Source organism: Rhynchophorus ferrugineus, unplaced genomic scaffold (assembly GCF_030347505.1).
Source record: "Rhynchophorus ferrugineus isolate W39M unplaced genomic scaffold, kcgeb_rfMv2 rfM1, whole genome shotgun sequence".
NCBI lineage: Eukaryota > Metazoa > Arthropoda > Insecta > Coleoptera > Curculionidae > Rhynchophorus > Rhynchophorus ferrugineus.
The window spans coordinates 45,265,419-45,287,131 of NW_027472580.1; the positions used below are offsets into that span (position 1 = coordinate 45,265,419).

The following is a 21,713-nucleotide window of genomic DNA, read 5'->3' on the forward strand; positions in this document are numbered from 1 at the left end:
CTATAAACCTTTGTTGTTTTTACACTATATTTATTATCATCTTGCTATGAGCAAGCCAACGTACCATTCTGAAATATTCATGGCTCTTTTAAATATATAAATTGAAATAATTCTTCCTTGATTTTGTTATATGCTTTTAAAAATTGTATTATTTTAAAAGCAATCTCTGGAAGTTAAACCCCTTCGAGGGTTATCTTTACTCCACTTAAGTCCTATATTATCCAACAACAAACGGATGTTCTACATCTCTCAAATAGCTGTATATCTTTTGGATTTTTGTGGATACTTTCCAGACTAACAATTTTCTCTGGAATAATTGTATTAAATTAAGTTTCGATTGAAAAAACCACTTACTGTTTTATACATTTCGTATATTTCATCTCTGAAACAACAAGATTGATCTTAATTCGTCAGTGTAGCTGCAAGGCGCAAAAAACATTTTCAATAAAAACCACGGCGATTTAAAATTTATTAAAACAAAGCGTTAAAGCAACGTTTGCCGGTTTATAACCCGTAATTATAATATTTTGAAGAATTTTCAGACGTTTGGCAAACATAAAACTTTTGCAGGCTCACTCCGTTACATGTTCGAACTTCTCTAACAGCATTCTATCTCTTTTTAAATAGAATAAAATGACAAGGATAATATTGTCTGACTGTAAAACGAATTTACAACTTTAGACAGACATATATTGTCACTTTTGTCTCATTGACTCGTGTCACTGCTATTTTGAATTGACTATATATACTTTAAATTCCAAGTTCGGAATCCAAGAGCAGCAATTTATTTATGTTACCTCCAATCAAGCAGATATCAGTTATGTTAAATAAAATCGGTTCATTATTATTTTTAAGTTAATAATATTCTTTAAATTTTACACCTAGTTTCCACTATAAACTTCTAGCCTCTGCTTGTATGTAATAAAAACGATATATATTTTAAAATATAATAATATGACATAAAACATACAATGAAACATAATAAATATAATAAACGTAATAAATGCTTCTCTTAGTGACGTAACAAAAATCTGTTTTTGTTTAATAAATCGATGGAACAAGTTAATTAGCGGCTTCGTCGACAATTTATCGAACCATTGAACTATGCCAACATGTTATCTCATCCTAATTAGATGTTGGATGTATTCCCTGATGAGTGAAACTAATATACCAGAACTGGCAATTTACTGCAATGATTTGTCGAACGGTCATTATCGGGTTGTTGCGGCGAATAAGAGTGATAATTGAAAAAGTCTTAATTGGTGTTTGTGCGTTGTTTTCATTTCTTCATTCAGTATTGGCAAATACAATTTGGTATTAATATCCATATATTTTAACACATACGGGGATCAATTTCTAGTAATTGAAAATATAAACATCTGGTCAACTATATAAAATAAATAGTTGTTTTTTAAATAACATAAGGGCAGAAAAGTTCTGAGCCTAACACAAGGATGGCGCTAATTTTATTGCATTCGCTTTTTCAGTTAGTACTAACCTTCAAAGAAAGCTTTTAAAAAGTTTATAACATTCTACTGTTAAGTTTGTGAGTTATTAGGCTAAGAGTAACATTACTTTTGTTATATTCAAAACAATGGATTAAAAACAATTTCGTGTTTTAATTTAATTCTTCTTGGCGGAAAAAATACAGTTTAAGCGAAGCAATGGCTTGAAAAGTGTTGCAAGGACTCCGCTCCATCAGAATCAACAGTAAAACATTGGTTTGCCGACTTCAAACGTGGTCATACAGACACCGATGATGTCGAATGCAGTAGACCTCCAAATGATGTGGAACCACAAACTATTTTTAAAAAGCCACAAAATTGTTTTAAAGATTGAAAAGTGAAGTTACGTCAGTTAGCTAACATCGTAAATGTATCAAAGAACGCGTAGGCTTTATATTGGATGATCATATGACTATGATAAAGTTCTGTAACTGACAAGACAACAAGTAAAAACAGGAACGTGTTGATGATTCTGAGCAGTGTTGTGCCATGCCAACAAACCGGAATTTTTGCATCGATATGTGACTATGGATGAAGCATGGATCCATCACTTCACTACGGACTCAAAATGATCGTCATCTGAGTGAACAGCAACTGATGACAGATCTATTTTGAGACAAAAGATAAATCGTTCTATAAAAGTGGTATTGTGTGGCTCTTGATGGAAATTACATTGATGAATAAAGCCAATTTTGAACAAAAAAATAATCGCGTTTTCTTCGTTACGTCCTGTACGGTTCAGCATCTGTGTTAATACAGTCCATTAATAGTTAGAAGATTAATAAAGATCGAGGCATTATTACTAATTATATAAGTCCGAATGAGCGTGGAAAAACCTTAAAATCGATGTTTAGTGAGGATGATAGCAGAAGGCAATTGAAAACCCTAGAGTATATATTAACTAATGGAATTTTTAAATGACAAAATTCAGGATAGTTGTAACTCTTTTATACTCCATGATCTCTGAAACTTTAAAAACTGAAAAATAGTTTGTCATCAAACTTTACATATCCTGAATGCAACAGGCCATCCTATTTTCAATGAAATCTTTATTTTTTGATGAGATGAAAATAAGAAAATTTTTATAGCGAATAAAAATCAATCACTGAGTAATAGAAACAATACAAACATATTACTTTTTAACGTACAGGTCTAGTTGGATTAGAAGTATGGAAGACTATTGGTGCAAATGGTATGGATTATTATTTGCTTAGTGTGTTTGGTAGTTATAAGAGATATCTGAAATGTGGCAACATGACGATATCGTGTCGAAAAATTTTGGTTTGTTAGCGATATATTTTTGATATATTTTCACACTCCTTGGGTATTTAAAAAACGTGTACAACCAAACCATGCTGCATCGATTTGAGGGAGTAGTAATCAGAAGAAGAAAGCTCTTCTTTTTTTACTTGGAAATAGTTGATTCTACAATTGTTAAGCTGTCTGAGAATAATTTGAAAGTTGGATCCGAATTTCCGTCCGATAAGTTTTGCAATTCATTGTTTTCGAACTTTATTGATCCTCTAGGTCGTTTCTTTTTGTCATTGATATCAAAATAACCACTTCAAATATTGAAATCAAAACCGACAATAGGAAAGTGATGGATAAATATCACTATAGGTCTCTAAGAGTGTTCGATGGGCTTCCGCATCAAATTTGCTTCAAATAAAGCAACAAAAATAATGGATATCAAAAATGCAATTTTGAATACTCAATTATTATCAGTATATAATGAATAAATCAATAATATTAAATAGAAATGAACCATAGTTAGATTAGGACAGTCGAACAAATACTAACTAAGCTAATATTTAAAAGCAATAAATACGAATTTACATTACTACGTATAATAGATATAACAATAATAATTCCCAGCCACATGTCAACGATTATGTACAATGATTATTAAATCAATTAAATAATAATACATTTATTATTAGTTTCCTTTATCCATAGTTTATTAAAATATTCCAGTGATTCCGTTCTTCAGTAAGAAACTACAACCTCTTAAGGTCATCCTAATTTAGATTTCGATTATTTATCGGTTTAATGGGAATTCAACGGGAAGACATTCGAGCTCGGGGATCAGTAGGTCTCGAGAGTTTCGATTAATTTGTCGGAGAAATTAATTTCGGAGTTCTAAGGTTTAAGTCATTTTAAGCTATGTGCAATTCAGATTTTGATTATTTATTTATGTGGGGAATGTAATAGAGAAGCGAGATCCAAATATATTCCTATTTACATTTTCAAAATGTGCTAAACTGGAAATGTAATTTATAATTCTATTAAGATTAACACTATGAAAATAAAAGGTGTAATATTATTGAGCATTTTCCTAATTTGATAAAATTGTTTAATATTTCATTATCAATTTAAAAATATAATCTTCTGTACTTCTTTGTGAAGTATGTCTTGAAAGTTTGACAAAAATGGAAATCTACAAATTAACAAGAATTATTTTAAAATAAATTGCATCTTCCTGTGTTACTGATACTTCCTATTAACGATGGCAAGAGATGATTTAGTATTTAGTGTTCTCGTTTTAACAAAAATTAAGTTTGAAGATGAGAAAATCAGGCCGAAGGAAACTATGATTGGAGGCAGTACTCGTTATTCAAGCATACGGTAAATAAATACAGACAGAAATGCCTTCTATAATTACTTCCAGCATGGAATTCAAAGGTCGTAAAAATTATCGAGAAAAGTACTATCTAGTAATGGACAATATTTTGAAAATAATGTAGCACTAAAATTAACCTATTCCAAAAGCGACCTCTAGTTTTACGAATGGTTACTTGTATGAAATAAATTAATACTCAAATTTTAGTCTAGTATATTTAGCATATCTATAATCTAGTATAGGCATAATATACTTTACTTCGTTTAGCAAAGTAAAACAATATTCCTCCTTTATATTAAGCCCCCTCCCATCACACATCAAACAATGCTTGTGTATCAGATAAAATATAGTTCTTGTGTATCACGTAAACCCCCTATAATAAGAAAACTGCGTGTTCAAAAATAAGATGTTGATGATGACTCTCTATCTGTTCGAATTGATTTTGCATAAAATAGAAATACATTTCTATAAGCGAATTTACGCTGGAAAGCTGGAAGGTAAAGAATAAGAAATTCCTCCCTGTCAATATACTAATAAAGCACTGTTATATGACAAAAAGAGCAATTTGGACATAACAAGTCAATTGAAAATTCCCCGGCCTACCATAGCAAAACATATTTTTTGGGTGATACACTGATTATAGCGATCCTCCAACTTTTCGATACAATTTTTGTAGTACGATTTGTCCTTTGCTTCAAAATAGGCCTCAGTTTTGGCGATCACCTTCTCATTCGATGAAAATTTCTTCCCAGCGATCATTATTTTGAGACCTGAGAACAGTAATTAGTCGCCAGGGGGGCCAGATCTGGAGAATACGGTGAATAAGGAAGCAATTCGAAGCCCACTTCACGGATTTCACTGTCACGTTTTCACTGACTTGAACAACGGTGCATTGTCTTGGTGAGCAGCACTTTCTTTTTCTTCAAATGCGGTCGTTTTTGATGGTACGCCGATAAATAATGGAGCCATGTTTCATCCATTGTCACATATCGACGCAAAAACTCGGGTTTGTTACGCTTGATCATCTTCAAACACTGCTCCGAATCATCAACTCGTCGTTGTTTTTGGTCAAAAGTGAACTTGGGCGGCACCCACTTTGCACAGAGCTCTCTCATACCGAAATATTCGTGAATGATATGATGTACGCATTCAGTTGATATCTTTAGAGTGTCTGCTATTTCATTCAGTTTCAATTTACCGTCATTCAAAATCATTTTGTGTGCTGTTTTCGTCGGTAACAACCTCTCTTATATATATATATATATATATATATATATATGCTATTGATTCTAATAGATTAGATCTGCTGTTTTTTGGTTTATTTTATTTAATATACTACTTATTGCCGGAACCTATAAATCCCGTCTCTTTCTTGAATTCTCAAGAAAAGCTGTTATTTTCTGTTATTTTCGTATAATATCAGTACAGAAAAAGTGACGTAAAAACTACTACTAAATTTTACCTCGACGTATTTCAATGTAGAAAGTATGTTGTTTTGCAATTTGCCCATTGGAGTAGGGAATATGGTAGGAAACCCAAAATAGGCATGTCGTCCGCTGAGAAAAATATCGTTATTTTCGCAAAGAAATTCAGGCAAGTAAAAATATTGATATTTTTTAAACACTTTAAAAAGTGTCAATATTTTTTAAATATTTAAAGTGTGTAATTTTTTTTTGACAAAAATATCGACATATCTATATATCGGCCAAAAATATCAATATTTTTTCAACATTCTTAACCCAAAGGTTGAATGAGAAACTAATGGCATCACTTTTTTCTCAATGTATTTTTGTATTAAAATATTAAAATATAAAAAAAGTTCATCAACTTTTTACGTTAATATTAACGGATAAACTAGCGCTGTGCTCTGCTTTTTAATCCTCTTGACTCGCCTTGTCCGATCCATGCCATCAAAAAGCCTTAACATTCAAAATTAATTCCAAAACTCTACCGATATCACTATTTCTGAAATACCATTGGGCATTAACAGCATTCCACAGTACTTTCTTCTGGAACCTGAATTAACAGGTCAATTGAAGTATTCCCAACCTGACATATAGATGGCGCTACTAGAATTAAACCCATATGTTTTTTAGTTAGCCCTAACCTTCAAAAGATGCGCGAATAAATTTGACAGCTGTCGGATCTTGGCTTGATGCCGAGTTTCCGGATACTGCCTCAGGAAAATCAACCATCAAGGATTGGTATGCTAAGTTTAGACGTGGTGAAATGAGCACCGAAGGCGGTGAACGCAGTGGATGCCTAAGAGAGGTTGTTACCGACGAAAACAGCACACAAAATGATTTTGAATGACGGTAAATTGAAACTGAATGAAATAGCAGACACTCTAAAGATATCAACTGAATGCGTACATCATATCATTCACGAATATTTCGGTATGAGAGAGCTCTGTGCAAAGTGGGTGCCGCCCAAGTTCACTTTTGACCAAAAACAACGACGAGTTGATGATTCGGAGCAGTGTTTGAAGATGATCAAGCGTAACAAACCCGAGTTTTTGCGTCGATATGTGACAATGGATGAAACATGGCTCCATTATTTATCGGCATACCATCAAAAACGACCGCATTTGAAGAAAAAGAAAATGCTGCTCACCAAGACAATGCACCGTTGTTCAAGTCAGTGAAAACGTGACAGTGAAATCCGTGAAGTGGGCTTCGAATTGCTTCCTCATTCACCGTATTCTCCAGATCTGGCCCCCCTGGCGACTAATTACTGTTCTCAGGTCTCAAAATAATGATCGCTGGGAAGAAATTTTCATCGAATGAGAATGGTGATCGCCAAAACTGAGGCCTATTTTGAAGCAAAGGACAAATCGTACTACAAAAATTGTATCGAAAAGTTGGAGGATCGCTATAATCAGTGTATCACCCAAAAAATATGTTTTACTATGGTAGGCCGGGGAATTTTCAATTGACTTGTTATGTCCAAATTGCTCTTTTTGTCATATAACAGTGCTTTATTAGTATATTGACAGGGAGGAATTTCTTATTCTTTACCTTCCAGCTTTCCAGCGTAAATTCGCTTATAGAAATGTATTTCTATTTTATGCAAAATCAATTCGAACAGATAGAGAGTCATCATCAACATCTTATTTTTGAACACGCAGTTTTCTTATTATAGGGGGTTTACGTGATACACAAGAACTATATTTTATCTGATACACAAGCATTGTTTGATGTGTGATGGGAGGGGGCTTAATATAAAGGAGGAATATTGTTTTACTTTGCTAAACGAAGTAAAGTATATTATGCCTATACTAGATTATAGATATGCTAAATATACTAGACTAAAATTTGAGTATTAATTTATTTCATACAAGTAACCATTCGTAAAACTAGAGGTCGCTTTTGGAATAGGTTAATTTTAGTGCTACATTATTTTCAAAATATTGTCCATTACTAGATAGTACTTTTCTCGATAATTTTTACGACCTTTGAATTCCATGCTGGAAGTAATTATAGAAGGCATTTCTGTCTGTATTTATTTACCGTATGCTTGAATAACGAGTACTGCCTCCAATCATAGTTTCCTTCGGCCTGATTTTCTCATCTTCAAACTTAATTTTTGTTAAAACGAGAACACTAAATACTAAATCATCTCTTGCCATCGTTAATAGGAAGTATCAGTAACACAGGAAGATGCAATTTATTTTAAAATAATTCTTGTTAATTTGTAGATTTCCATTTTTGTCAAACTTTCAAGACATACTTCACAAAGAAGTACAGAAGATTATATTTTTAAATTGATAATGAAATATTAAACAATTTTATCAAATTAGGAAAATGCTCAATAATATTACACCTTTTATTTTCATAGTGTTAATCTTAATAGAATTATAAATTACATTTCCAGTTTAGCACATTTTGAAAATGTAAATAGGAATATATTTGGATCTCGCTTCTCTATTACATTCCCCACATAAATAAATAATCAAAATCTGAATTGCACATAGCTTAAAATGACTTAAACCTTAGAACTCCGAAATTAATTTCTCCGACAAATTAATCGAAACTCTCGAGACCTACTGATCCCCGAGCTCGAATGTCTTCCCGTTGAATTCCCATTAAACCGATAAATAATCGAAATCTAAATTAGGATGACCTTAAGAGGTTGTAGTTTCTTACTGAAGAACGGAATCACTGGAATATTTTAATAAACTATGGATAAAGGAAACTAATAATAAATTTATTATTATTTAATTGATTTAATAATCATTGTACATAATCGTTGACATGTGGCTGGGAATTATTATTGTTATATCTATTATACGTAGTAATGTAAATTCGTATTTATTGCCTATTTTGGGTTTCCTACCATATTCCCTACTCCAATGGGCAAATTGCAAAACAACATACTTTCTACATTGAAATACGTCGAGGTAAAATTTAGTAGTAGTTTTTACGTCACTTTTTCTGTACTGATATTATACGAAAATAACAGAAAATAACAGCTTTTCTTGAGAATTCAAGAAAGAGACGGGATTTATAGGTTCCGGCAATAAGTAGTATATTAAATAAAATAAACCAAAAAACAGCAGATCTAATCTATTAGAATCAATAGCATATATATATATATATATATATATATATATATATATATATATATATATATATATATATATATATATATATATATATATATATATATATATATATATATATATATATATATTTAGTTACTTTAGATTAGATCTGCTATTATAGTATTTTGCGAAATACCAGCGCTTCAAATCTTAATCGCAACTGTTCAAATTACATTATAATTAATACCTCTCCGAGCTCGCTGAATCTGCCGAAGACCTGCCGATTCCGCCACGAGACCGGATTCCGATTTCTGACCCCACTGGCTTTGTAATTGAATGCAGCGCCAGTCATTCATCAACGTCGACGTCGCGACACAACAATTTTGCTTTGAAATGAGCTGCATGGTGACTAAATAGACTTTAACTTATTCACGAGGGATACAGTGGATTCATGCAGTTGGAGATGCAACTATTAATAAATGATTTCATCACTGATATTATTGTAAGAGATTTTTAGGCACAATAATTAAGAAAACGTTGTTGGCAAAATACAACCTACAGGATCAAGGAGCTAATTTCTTAAAAATAGTAAATTTTTCTTAAAACATATAAATATTTTAGGATATCACAAATTTATTCAAAATAATTTCTCTCGGATGCTCTTTTTTATTTTATTATTTATATACTTTTTACCATCCGTTCCCAGAAGATATCCGGCCTTACCTAGCCTGGTTACTAGGGTAAGTGGGAAGATTTTCCTTGTCGGATCTTACGCTGTCACCTTATGGACAATCTCAAATCACCAAATAAATTAAAAACTATGCCCCAGGAGGATTCGCACCTAGGACCATGGCAGCAGTAAAAGACTTCCTGTCACCGTCTGCGTCAACCAGGTCGATACAATGCATTTCTGCACATATTGTATCTAATTGTAAGAAATATTGAATATTGTATTTACTTTAATCTACTTAATCGACCCACAAGACATAGGACGAGCCAAGAGAGCTAAATCATGCGAATAGAGCGATTATAGAATCATATGGAAGAACAAATAATTTAGTGTTGGAAGACACACTACAGTGATAAAATAACCAAAGGCTGTGAGTTTAAAGTCTTTTTAAATAAATAATTTCAACGATGCATAATGCTGAAAAAATATTTTTAACAAAAAAATTTAACTGACTTCAAAAAATAAATAAGAGACTATAAAAAATCAAAAAAAAAAACAAAACATTTAAAAATAAAATATGTACATAATAATCGTTGTAATAACTAAATAGAAATAATCAAAAACCTTATTTAACCTATCTACTACACGCATTTTATATTCTTGAGACTGCCTAAACCTATTTATCTATTTATAATATTATTTTAACTACTACCAACTGACCACTTTGAAGTCGGTGCCGAACCCAACCAATTATTAACAATTATTAACAATTATCTTAATTTAGATTTGTTTTGTTGGTAATTTAATTTTTTGTATTGTCGCAAAATTATATTATTATTGTTGTATTGCTTGGGCTAAAATATGTACATTATTATGTACATAATGTATTTTAAAATGTGATGATTATTTTTTAATTTTCAGTGAGTTCCTTATTTATTTTTTGAAGTCAGTTAATTTTTTTGTTAAAAATATTTTATTTTTCTCATTTTAGTGTCAGATATTTACTTAAAAATTACGCAGTTAATATATTTAATATTACAGTGGGTAGGCCAAGTAAAAGTGTAGGCCGTATGAGGAATAATAGGAATAAAGAAACAATGATTGAAAATAAGGAGCATTTCAGGACCCGGCCTACGCTACCTAGCCTAGGTGATTTGACAAATGTTCGATCTAAGCAACAACAAAAAGTTATCGTCCCCGCCGAGAATAGAACTCGCGACCTCCGTTTGAGAGCTAAACGACTTAACCATTACACCAAAGAAGCAGCGTTTTACACTGTTTCTACGAGGTCTTATACGTTATAGTTTGTATTTAATAGCAGACTGGATGGCTTTTGAACTGAACTACTTTCGTTTGTCCGTCACATCAGCTTAGCAATAGCATACACAAATATCTAATTACTTTGGATAAAAAATATGTGAAGATGTTGTACGTGCCTTTGAATTTTCAGTGTTTCCCTCGATTTCTACCCCTTCCTCCATCAGATATTGATTTGGTTCCAATGGGACCACCTCGGAAGAGCACTCTTTCGAATAAAGAAAGAATTTTGAAAATCGACCCACAATTGACGGAAAAATCAATCATTTAAAAAATATATGCAACCGAACATAGAACCTCCTCGTTTCTTGAAGTCGATTAATAATATTTTTTTAACAGTTGGCCTTAGTGAAAAGGGCAACATCACGATTAGTGAATTGTAATATGGCATATATATTATTTAGTGCAACAAGTGACTGAAAAAACAAAATGAACCAGGGTCCTCGAAGAAGAGTAAAATCCATATTAGTAGATTGAAGTTGTTGGTATAAGATGTCTGGCTAACGAAGAAACAATCACCAAATCTCAGTTTTTTATATGATAAATTACTCCGCGAATATCTGCGGAATTAGCGCATGTGTACTCACCTGCATAGAATAAACCGTAGATAAGGATAAACTGTGTTGCCTTCCTTTTCTAATGGTGGTACATTCATTTCGAGTCGATCAAGTCAAAACAACAAAAAAATTTAGAATATTTAGATTTTGTGTTACAATAATAATTCTGTAGTTATAATAATTAAATTGTTATTATTATTTACTTTTTTAAATAATATGTGTTAATTCCAAAATTTTACCATTTTTGTTAAACTCCTAAAACTAAAATAAATCTAATAATCACGATAAAAAAAATGTAAGTAAATAAAGTTGTATATACGCATGCGCCAAACTCGGATTATTCTCAGTTTTAAAATTAAATGGAGCTCAATATGCGCCAAATCCGGAGATATTTATGAAGTAATGTATCCAATTTTCTATGGTTATATAAATATTAATTTTGATTAACCAAACGAGCGTAATTAAATTGATTTCAGAGACTTATATCTGATTTCACCACATAACTTTAGTGTTTTATCGACGCATCATGTAAAATAATTGTATAGTGTAGGTAATACATGAATCCTTATAAACCAAACAGCATTGCAGAGAGTGAGAATTAGAGTCTATTCAATAAAACTGCCAGTACGCGTCAACAAAATTAATTATGCCAGCACGTGGCAATGTTGTCGAGTCAACTATAACTTTTGACATTTGCAGCTATCTAACCTATAATTATTATCACTAATGCTTTGACGAAGTTTGTAGACTTTTGTCAACAGTATCGATCAATACCAACGCAAAACGAATCAGTTCATAAAATGTAACCTAATCAGGTCATAAAATAACTGTTCTTTTTTGGTTACATGTTCCGGCGCATCAGATAGCTTTCTGTCTCTTTTTAACTAGGAGACTATAACTAAATGAGAAAGAAATCCACTACGAGTTTAAAAAAAATTTTACATTTTTACAAACTGCACTTGGCAATATATTCGACGGCATCTATAACGGGAATTGGATGTTTTATGGCAAAGACTACACATACTATTTGTGAACAATGATAAAATAATCATAATAAATTAGGATAATAAAAGCACAAAGGATATTAATAATTATTAATTCGATATCATATTATTAATTGTCCTAAAAATAGGTAATCAGTATTAATATTGCATTACAGCAAAAATAAATAAATGAATTTCTCCTCAAGTAACTCCTTAAGCTTGTTCCGCTCTCACGCAGTCTTAAGAAAGTGAAATTATTCGCCTCGAAACGATATAAATAAGCTCTGGATGTTTCCAGCCAGCTAGGTCGACGCTACCACTTTAAATTTGGTTTTAATTATGTATGGAATATATTAGTCGAGGTTTATGAGGTGAAAACATTAAGATTTTAGCAGGGCCAATACAATTTGGGGGTGAGACACGTTCGAATTAAATGGGTGTAAAAAATGTAATTGACGTTTAGTGTCATGATAAGTTGTCTCTAGATCAATAATATAAATTTAAAAATTAATTTTCCTAATACTAACTAAGTTGTTCTTTGTATACAAGCTAGGTAATATTGAAGTGTCACTATATCTTTATATTGAACACTGTAATTGAGGTAACTAAATTACTTAGAAAGAGTTCATCAAAAACAATGATTTAAAGCTGGCTATACAAGCCTTCATTCATATGAACGGACCAAGGTTATTGCTGAACTAATTAAATGCAAAAAGTTGTGAAAATGAGCCAACTTAGTTTCATTTAAAGCTTCCATACTTATATGCACTTGATGAAAATAAAAAGAAGGAACTGATTACGATGAATCTGGATCAATTTGGTTTTGGTAAAAAATTAACCACCAAGTTATTAATCACAATATATAACTGAAACTGTCCTGTGACGCAAATGGCAATTTATTGATGTGTTCGACAAGAAGTCCATTTGTATGTTTGGATTCGGTGAGCTCCAATAAGATGGTTTCAGTTTGTGGATGAATTGACACTGACGATTAGACTGAATTGTTTAGATTTTGAGCTTTAGTGTTTTATTTATTAATATCTATAAGATGGTACCGAGCTATTTCTCTTAGGTTACTTTGTAATTGTCTTAAAAACCACCACCATTATCATTAGCCACTAGCCTTATCATTTTATTCAGGTCTGAACTGAATTATTCAAATTGTTTAATTTACTAATTATATATTACGAAAATGGTCTTAATATTCGATAAGATTCATATAATGAGAAATATTACTTTTTATATAATGGTTAGTTATAATAAACAATAAAATTCTGAAACGCTATAACACACTATTTCCTAATAAATCTAATATGTTAAAGGCAAAAAATGTTGACAGGCAAAATTGAAACTTACCAACATGTAAAACTGGCTCAGTTCTCATTTCGTGAAGAATCTGTTCTACTAACGGAGTATCCTTGGTATATAATTCGTGTTGGGAAATCTGATAGTGAAAAAGTTCCAATGTGGTGGCATTTTTTCTGGAATAAAAAATAGTAATAAGAAAGGAGGTATTCTTCAATATTTATCTTGTAGCTTAGCGACTAAAATTACCTTAATAATAAATTAAAATAATAAATAAAATCATAATACCCATATCAATAATACCCATAAAAGTCATTAAAGTTACTATAAACATGAGGCAAGTGGCACCACTATTTCATTGAATAATTAATATTTTTCGATAAAAAATACGTCCTACATTTCTTTAATTTGCTTAGGCAGTATAACCCCTTATTATAAAATTTTATCAGGTCTATACATTCAAAAAAGTGATTTACAACAGACGATGTTACTATGTATTAAGCGCAAAAAATAGGGAGCATCTTGTCATGCATCAACATCAACAGCATTTTGTTTATAGGTCCAGCTTGGTGTGATATGTGATGAGTTGCTAAAATGTAATGAAACCACTAATCACTAGCGAGCCGACCACTGCGCGAAAAACTGCCGGATTATGAGCAAAAACGCAACAATGTTATACTTCATCATGACAGCTCGCAACTACATGTGAGAATCGATGAAAACATGTTTGTAAAAATTAATGTGGAAAGTGCTACCATCCGTCACATTATCCAGACTTTGTTCCTTCTGATTACTACTTGTTTCGACATACGAGTGGTAACCTGTCACCGTCAGCGCTTCACGTTTTAGGAAGATACTAAAATGGGTCGATACGTGGATAGGCTCAAAGGATACATTATCTTTTCGAGATGGAATTCGTAAATTGCCTGAAAGTTGGGAAATAGTACCCTATCGATGAACAATTTTTTGAATAAAATACATTCTACCAATTTTGGACAATAAGGCTTAAAATTAAAAAAATCCTTTAAAACGAATTTATAGGCCCTATATTACAAAATTATGCTGTATGTAATAGTAGTAGTAGTTATAGTTATGAGTCAACACGTTTAAGAACTATAACGATACGTTTTAATATATCTGAAAAATGTATATTTGTGTTTTTTAACTAGAAATGTGCAAAATCTAATTAGGAACACATCTCAGTCATATTATTACCCACATAAGATAATTTATATTATAGATTTTAAACTATCCATATTACAAATAGATCTAGTCCAATATTATTTGAATGTGGCTAATATTTAGTAAGTATACTTTTTATTGTAAACATATTAAATTCAATATCTAAATTAAGTTAAGCCAAAAACATTTTAACTTAATGGGAAATTTAAATATGCCCTACATTTTGTACTTTATATTTATGAAAGATTAAATAAAAACAAAAATGTTATTACCGGGAGAAGAAATTATAATTTTGCTCCATATTGTTTTCGGAAATATAAAGAAGAAAAAAATGTTTTAAAAGTAAATTTTGCTTTTTTGTTGCTTCATAAATTAAAACTGATACAGCTATTTGATAATTTTTATAAAACATTGCTGGTTCTTTATAAATTTATGTTTGTATATATTATAAGCATAATTATGAAATAATGGATATAATTATTGTAGATAATCATTAACAAATAAAACGCAGATTCTTCGAAGGTATATAGCATTCTAATCATTGATATCTTCCTATAAGTCAAGAAATGAACTGAAGGCACTAAGACAGTGTAGCTTAAAACGGCTAATTCTAAATGTCCATTTCATTTTGATCAGCAATTTGTATTGGTAAAAATGCTAAATTAGTTATCGGATGGTTATGACAATTCGATACATAAAATAACATATTTCATATACAGACGCTAATCATGGAATGCACTTCAACTTTCATTACTTTTGTCGCTTAATTTGAAGGAATCTGTTTGTTACCGAAACCTATGAAACAATTGTTTCATAGTTTCGAACAATCGTCGGCTTTGGTTTAAGCTACTTGAAACATGGCATTTTATGTCAGTGAGAAAGAAAGGCTTGAAATTAATGAATTGGAAGACCTGTTAGACAAAAAGCTTCAGATAGCTTAACAGTTGAGGAATCAACGGATGGGATTGGACATATTCAAGCGTTTTATTTTACGTATTGTACCAGGCGATGAATAGTGTAACTTTGACGATAATCCCAAGCGCAAAAGTCATGAGTTAATCCGGGAAATCCATCCATATCGATACTGAAACGAAATATGCACGGCCATAAAGTCTTGCTGTGTATGGGGTGGGATCAGCAAATAATAGTATATTATGAGCTTAGAACCAAACGAAACTGTTTCTGCAAACTGCAGATGTCTACTGACTTAATACCTGACTACTACTTAATGAATTAAATAACGAAATTCTGCAAAAAGAGGATCCCCACACAAGGTTATCATCAGACTTAGCGCCTTCTGATTATCATTGGTTTAGATTAATACAGCATGGTTTAGCTCTCAGATAGTTACGATATACTAAAGGAGTGTAAAAGTGAAGTATTGCCATTTTGTCGGAAAGGTGAGAAAAAGTTTTAGATAAGATCATAGAATATTTTTATTAATATACACTATAACACTTCAATTCAATAAATGCCATTTTGAAGTGAAAAGTAATTAAAATACATGCCTAATTATAATCATTCAACATATCGCTGCCACATCGAAGTAGAAGTAGTAGATCATGAATAGCACATCCCCAAAATAACATTAATAAAATTAATGGAATATAATTAATTATAATTATTAATAAAAGAAAAAATAATATTGTTTTTAATGTTAAATAACAGTATTACTTTACATCCTGCAGCCAAATATAATTCTACTATTTTATCAATAACATATCTACGAGTTTAAAAACATATCCTGTTAAAACTTACGATAACCCTGCAGTAGCCAATATTTTTCCTTGATTGTTTATGTTTCCCATCACGTTTCACTAAACCCAATATATGCATTGATTTGTATTAAATCAGATGTTACTCCTGTTAAATCCGCTCTGTCTATATAAGAAAAAACAAGTTGAAAGATTTAATGTAAGTTCTTAAGCTATCTAGGTTGGCTCAATAAAAGAAAAACTAATGAATCAAACCACCAATCTGAGTTTCTCCTAGTTCATTTATATGTTGCTTATGAAAGTGGAACCCAAAAAAATCACGTCTAAAAATTTTGGAAAATTATTTATTTTCTACTGTTAACTAAATGCACATTTGGTGATATTGAAGATGAACTTATATATCTACAGTACATACCTATACGTACACACAGTAGTCTATTCCAAATAAAAGTGAACTCAAAACACCATGAGGTTTAAGTTAAAAAGAGACATAATGCTGTCTCATACGTTTGAACATAACCGAATCAGCCTACAAAATTCGCTAAACGTTGGCAAAATTTTTCAAAATATTAGGAGATATAAGCTACAGGTTATAAGCCAGCAAACGTTTAGCACTTTACTTGTTTCGATAAATTTCAAATCGCTGATTGAAAACCGAGCCCATACAAAAAACCCTAAATTACATTATTTTAAATAACATGAGTTTACTATTTTATTGAACGGGCTATATGTTCAAAGTTCATCCACATTAAAACACGCATATTTTTCAGTTTTCAGTTAGTATTACAACTGTAATAGTTAAAAAGGTTTGGCTTCATTATGTCCTAACGTACCAAATGTACGCAGAGTCGGACATAACACTGAACTAATTGTCTCATAAATTATTTATAAAACAGTGCCACAAATTGGTTCTGCAAATTAAAATGTATGTTAAAGAATATAAGTGCTGGGGATTTAGTGAGTCCTCTGTTGCCGGAAAAGTTTAGAAAACCCTGTGCTAGATGGCCATCCATCTCTTGAATATTGAAACAATTCATTCCAAAGAATATATGCATACGTACCACAAAAAAAAACAAAAATAAACTCTTCAACGATTACTTTATTATTCCATTATTTTTTGAGTATATCGTTAAACATTCAGAATATAATTAAACGTGTAATTACTTGAAAATGCGAAAGGTAACGAACAGTTTACGGGCTATGAGGAATTCACGCTCCGAAACTTGTTTAAGTCATTTCGGGTTATAATTAAGAAGTCGGTCTGACGTATCTAAATGACTCGGAAGAGATTTTTTAATTTTGGACGGGATTTAGTAGAAATAAAACGACGTGGAATGGGCGAGGAGGAGCCAGTTTGTCTTTAACTTTTTTTATTTGTTTTCCACTGTTCTTGTCAGTTATGAATTGGAGGTGTTATTATGCTCCGGAAAACCTCAGATTAGATGGTTTTTTGTCTAGTTTATTGGTGTTTTGTTTATCTAGGCTTCACTTAATTGACAAAATAATTCTTTTACAACTAAAACTAACCTGGATTAATAAGGGTAGATTAAGAGAAAAAAATGTTATTCACTAATATGGAACGTTACTTTTTTAGTTGAAAAGAACATTTAGTAATGTTTGAGCTTCAATTTTTATATTAATTTAAATTTTTATAAAACTATAGGAAAAAAGATACATTATTATTTAAAAATTTATCATATGGAAAAAGAGTGAAACTTTAGTCAGAGATAGATAGATCTGGAGAATTAAAGTTACACCAACTAAATTTCTTATCTGTTTCGAATTTGTTTACCTAAGGGAAACTTATGACTTTATTTGATTATGTTTTGATGACTCTTTTATTTGGTGACTCTTAATTTTACATATAGGAGAATATCATGTTAACTATTGTATTTAATTATTTAATTATTACAAAAGGTTTAATTTTAGATATTAAATTAAAACAGTTATTATAACATATTTCATTCTTATCTCATGGCTCTTAAATATGCGCAAAATATATACCAAATATGAATAGTTTGGAGTTACCAAAAATGTACGGAAAAGACGATATAATGAAAGCAAATGACGATATAATATGAACTAGAAAAATCTGTAAATACCAAAACAGTCGATTAAATATGACAAATAAAATTTTTAATTTTTTATTTTCGAGTGAACAGAATTATATTCTATACATGATTATGAGAGCCATATATTATTATATATTATAGTATTATATAAGAACCTATATATATAATATTATAGTTAAAAAGTCTGAAAATACCCTATTTTTATTTGACATAAAAAAGTAAGTAAAGTCAGAAAATATGTCTTATCACCACAAAGGTTATCACTGCGTTAATTGTTGATTTCTTAGAATTGACGGATTTAGACTTTTTAATGGAATATAGTCTAAACTTTTAAATGAGGGTTTACAATTTCAAAAATTATCAGTAAAGTCACCTTTAAGGTGTACATAATAAACGAAAATGAACTACTGGAAAAAAAGGAAATCAAGACCTGAAGTGATCAGAATTTCCATCACACATTACGGCTACTTTAAATGAAACAAATGTTTCCAACTAAGAAGTAAGAGAAGTATCATAAGATAAATAGACTAAAATGAGCTAAAACAAATTAAAACTGGACAAATTAAAACTGAAAGAGTGTCCTATGAACGGATGAGGACAATTTTCAGGTTTTTGGAATAGACGCAGTTTTGTTTGCGAACTAAAAGTCAACAAGCCTTATAATTGTACAGTGTGCAGACTGTTAAGAAGTATAGTGATGGTATGGGGATAATAAGTCCGTCCATATTATTAATGGAAACTGACTAAAGATGGCTATCTTCAGGAAAATGCGATTCCCTCTAGAGTGTAATTGGCGGAAATTTTGTTATTCAACGACAATGATCTTAAATATTCATTGATATGGTATTAGTAGTTTCACTTTTCTCCTGTAGAAATCGAACTAGTTCAATAGAAAAGTGAAGAATCGATGTCCATCGATCCACAGTGGTGGGCCTACTTACAAAGTGAATAGAAGACTCGTGAAATGACGAATAGTTAAGTAAGTTAATAAAAATTATGAAAATATAAATGAAATAAGTAATATGTAAATATATAATGAAAATTAAGAGTGTAATAAATAGTGTATGAGTGTGTATGTGTAGGGGGTGGAGAAAAGATTAGATATAAACCTTTCATTGTATGAGAAAAAAAATTAAAATTAACTATACCTATTAGAACTTCATATGTTTAATTAGTCTGATATGCAGATGTATAATTTATGAGTTTTTGTTGAACGACGCTTGTTTTTTCCTATTCATGTGGGAGCCTAACGAGATCTGTGCGTGCAACAGTATTCAAATAAAAGTGCTTCCACATTATGTGAAGTTGGTGTTGAGGTATTCCATCATTAATTTGAATAGGATAAAGACTATTTGGGGACGTATGCGAATTTATTCATTTAATTACAGAAACAAAAAGATATAAAATTATTTATCATATACGGTACATCACTGAATATTAATTAAGTCATATACTTTCTAAAATAAAAAATAGAAACCAGCATATAGACATTACTTGAAATAAAATGTTTTAATGTAAAATGATGAGCTTTAAATATTAGCTACTAATAAATACTTTATAGTATATATAAATAATACTTTTAACATCCAAAAAAGATAGTTGGATTGTGATTGGTGACGATAACTGGATCTATTTTGACAAACCTACGCGCAAGAACTCATAGGTTATTTCAGGGCAACTATCCATATCGAAACCAAAGCGGAATAAATTTAGTTATGAAGTCTTGCTATATGATGGAATCAGCAAGCTGTAATGAATGGCGAGCGGCTCAAACCGATTGTACAAATTTCTCAATAAGTACTTTTCTAGAATGAAAAAATTAAAAGAATACATGCAACCACCAAATATTTAACAACCTGGTATTTTGAAAATATAAACAATTGTATGTAGACAAACACAAAACAGACTCAAGTTAGCTCTTATGAATCAAAATATAATTTACGTTTACATTTTGAGCTAATAAATAACATAGATAATTAAAATATGTTTTAATTTTCGACAACGTTTAAATTAAATTTCAAAATTAAGCGTTTGCAATAATTAACACAAAAATCCAAATCATTTCTAGTAATAATTACAATTCATTGATTAGTTATTATACAGTTGTTTAATTATATTAAAAACGATAATATCCCAAATGTAGAAACAATATATTTCCGGATATTAGTAATTTAGTAACGAAATTAAATCGAAAATATTAACGTACTGTTATTTTGAAATGTGATAAAATGGTTTAAAAGAAAAGAAATGGTTTAAATCGAGTAAATTTCGAATACTTATTTTTTATCGTAATTTGTATTTAGCAACAAGAATATATTTCTACAAAATTATAACTATTACGTATATCCGGAAACAACTATATATAATATAAAGTTTGTTTTTGGGATTTAATTTTAATTAATTCATCAATAAAAACGAAAGAGATAAAAGGATAAGAGAAAGAGTGATTCTATATTTTGTGCGAAAACAGATATGTAATCGTTTGTTGTCTAAAATATTTATTGAAATAGGTCTGTTATTAAGAATAACAATAAAATCTTAATAACTACAATAAAGTCATTATTTTACACAATCTACAACACTAACACAAAAGTCATTTTTTAATTTATTCCTTATTAACGATTCAAATGGACTGTTCCGATCTCTTAACATATTTAATACCGTTAGTACGACTACGAATTGTTAGAGAAATTACGACCAAAGTTAATCAACCAGAACTAGGATTGAAGGTCTAATCGGGTCTAATCAAATATCAATTAAAATGCGAGAATCGACACGGTCCCAGAAAAGGCACGCCCTTTCATTAGGGTTAAAATTTGTCATGGTTTCGAGTGGCTAGTTGTAGTTGTTTTAGTAAAGTGGTGTCGAACTGCGGATGTTAATTCGTCACATATAGTGTACGACTGAGGATGAGTTAAATGAAAGTTGTTGTTGTAGCGTACAGTAACACAATTTCAAAAACTTCTCAAAATATTTTTAGTATGCTACTTTAATCTCATTTGTCTCTTTTTTCAGTTCATGTCGGCACATATCTGTTATAACAGTTTAATTCTGTTGAGTCTGTTAGCAAGACTTTATTATATTACTTCAGCGTCCTTGAATACACGGCCACAGTCCACGGCATTTAGCCTGACCAACTAGCTAGTGACCTACTTAGAGACCATCTCAGAACACATCCGGTCTTACCCAGCCTGGTTACTGGCGTGACTAGGATGGTTATTCCTTGTCGGATTTATTCTGCTGT

General features: G+C 30.8%; 2 protein-coding genes across 4 annotated transcripts in view; one reads left to right on the forward strand and one right to left on the reverse strand.

Annotated features, from left to right (window-relative positions):
- Window positions 1–21,713, reverse strand: part of LOC143206852 (extracellular serine/threonine protein CG31145) — a 558,035-nt gene that overhangs the window by 256,582 nt on the left and 279,740 nt on the right. For all 3 annotated transcript variants that reach the window (XM_076419660.1, XM_076419661.1, XM_076419662.1), the window contains one exon: window positions 13,552–13,676. In XM_076419660.1, the coding sequence (XP_076275775.1) occupies window positions 13,552–13,676 (125 nt within the window). The remainder of the gene's footprint in view (window positions 1–13,551; window positions 13,677–21,713) is intronic.
- LOC143206854 (uncharacterized) overlaps window positions 1–21,713 on the forward strand; it is a 133,346-nt gene that overhangs the window by 106,435 nt on the left and 5,198 nt on the right. The gene's annotated exons all lie outside the window — the stretch shown is intronic.